This window comes from Penaeus vannamei, chromosome 18, assembly GCF_042767895.1.
Source record: "Penaeus vannamei isolate JL-2024 chromosome 18, ASM4276789v1, whole genome shotgun sequence".
NCBI lineage: Eukaryota > Metazoa > Arthropoda > Malacostraca > Decapoda > Penaeidae > Penaeus > Penaeus vannamei.
The window spans coordinates 666153-668652 of NC_091566.1; the positions used below are offsets into that span (position 1 = coordinate 666153).

A 2500-nucleotide genomic window follows, 5' to 3' on the forward strand; every position below is an offset into this window, starting at 1 on the left:
ACCGAAGAAGAAGGAGGTGGTCGTCACCAGGTAGATGTAGATGTAGGCGTTGTTGGGCCGCATGTCCATGTGGGTGTACCTGTCGGAAAGGTATAATCTGGGCAGCTGTTCTCGGTAATTACTAGTTACTGGGTATTACTAAGATGTTTACCCAAAACACTGGTCGAGCTCCCTCAGAAATGGCATTTGACGTTCTCTGTCTGTCTGAGTCTATTACATTATATTACTGGAGGAGATTTTGAAGCCTGTTATCTACCAAAACAGGGATAAAAGACTATGTGCTGAGTCATTTCGGTACATTCAGTGTTTTGGCTCAAACAAGAAAATCCTCGAGAACTGCTTGTCAAGGAAATCTGACAGGAAGGCTTCGCGGCCAAGAGGAGGCTCCGACTGACCAGCCTTCGATCCAGAGCGTGACTTGGAAGATGGAGACGATGAGCTGGACCCACGGATGCTGCATCACCAGGATCTTCACCATCCGGATCTGTGGCCTGCGGGAGGTTATATGCAGATTAGTAATTCATACGAACGCATTTCAAAAAGAGAAGTGCATCCTAGATGTGGATAAATGATTTTTGCATTTTTAGCTGATGGCACAACAACATTAGTAAACAAATGAGTTTTATTAATACTGCGAGGCGACATGGCTCGGTCACTAGCCAAGTTGGCCGCACGACCTACTTGATGACCGTCGACTTCGGGCAGCAGATGCAACAGGGCCAGCAGCAGCAGGGCGGCCCCTTCCAAGGCAGCACCGTCCCCTCCATCTTCCTGACGAAGCGAGACTCGCCGCCGAAATAGGAGAGCGTCAACTGGAGGAACTGCCACATGCACAGCGCGAACCACAGCTGAGCCGTCGCGTCGAGAAACATGTTAGCCTTTTGGAAGAGCAAGCCCAGGTAACTGCACAGCCCGATGACCTGCAGCGAAGGAGGGAAGGATGAGGAGGTGCACGGTGCTTCTCTGCGTGTGTGTCAGACTGGGATTCATCTCTTAACTTTCTCTCAGTCTTATGCTACATATACCTTGCATATCCATTGCATACACCCGCACACACACACACAAACTCATAAACAAGCACACACACAATATATATACATATGTGTGTGTGTGTGTATTTACACACACACACACACACACACACACACACATATATACATATATATATATATATATATATATATATATATATATATATATATATATACATATATATATACATTATATATATATGTATATATATATATACATATATATATACATACATATATATATATATATATATATATATATATATATATATATATATGTATGTATGTATGTATGTATGTATGTATACACACACACACATGCATATACACCGACTTGCACCGACACCTGTCTGGCCCCTGGCACTGACCGGGTAGACGGAGAGCACGACGCAGGTGGTGGCCTTGTGGCGCGGGTGGCAGTGGCGGACCACGTGGCGCACGGTGTCCACCAGGAGGCCGACCAGCGTCACGAAGGCGACCGTCGCCAGGCCCAGCAGCACCCAGCCGGCGACGCCCAAAGCTGCAAGGGACGGAAGGCGGTTGGTCGTCGCTGCGGGAAGGCTGAGGGCCCCTGGTGCTCGGGGTGGCTTAGTCATGTACGCTAATGTGGGTAGGGATTTCAGGTAGACATGGGTGTATGTATATATATACGTACATATGAATATACTTACACACACACACACATATATGTGTGTACATATAAACAAACATATGTATATATGCATATGTAGGTATGTATATGTATATATATATATATATATATATATATATATATATATATATATATATATATATATGTATGTATGTATGTATGTATGTATGTATGTATGTATATATATGTATGTATATATATATATATATATATATATATATATATATATATATATATATATATATATATATAGTGTGTGTGTGTGTGTGTGTGTGTGTGTGTGTGTGTGTGTTTATATATATATATATATATATATATATATATATATATATATATATATATATATATATTGTGTGTGTGTGTGTGTGTGTGTGTGTGTGTGTGTGTGTGTGTGTGTGTGTGTGTGTGTGTGTGTGTGTGTGTGTGTGTGTGTGAGAGAGAGAGAGTGTTTGCATGTGTGTGTGCACAAACACACAATGCAAATGCTATTAGACAAGGCAAGGAACAGTAATCTCATTGCAAAAGCATCTCTCCTCAATCCTTTCCCACCGCCTCTGAACCCCGGTTAAATCCTCCGTTCACCTTCCTCGTCACTCCACCAGCGCCCCCTTGGGAGTCTCCACAGCGGCCCGCAGAGTAAACCGGAATCACACACGGCGCATCGCACATCCTTACAGGCCACGGAGTACATCTTGACGCGGGCGTGCAGTACACCGAGGCAATTTGGGTGGACAGCAACCCGGACCGAACCGAGGCTTAAAATATCCTTCCGCGTCCTCGGCTCCCTTCCTCGGCTCTCTCTCCTCCCTGGCGTGTC

At 44.2% G+C, this 2500-nt stretch overlaps 1 protein-coding gene across 2 annotated transcripts in view; it reads right to left on the reverse strand.

Moving 5' to 3' along the window:
* Window positions 1-2500, reverse strand: part of LOC113816955 (organic solute transporter subunit alpha) — a 69389-nt gene that overhangs the window by 4874 nt on the left and 62015 nt on the right. For both annotated transcript variants that reach the window (XM_070132588.1, XM_070132587.1), the window contains 4 exons: window positions 1400-1551; window positions 682-920; window positions 396-491; window positions 1-79 (listed from right to left, as the gene is read on the reverse strand). The exon at window positions 1-79 is cut by the window's left edge and continues 193 nt beyond it. In XM_070132588.1, the coding sequence (XP_069988689.1) occupies window positions 1-79; window positions 396-491; window positions 682-920; window positions 1400-1551 (566 nt within the window). The remainder of the gene's footprint in view (window positions 80-395; window positions 492-681; window positions 921-1399; window positions 1552-2500) is intronic.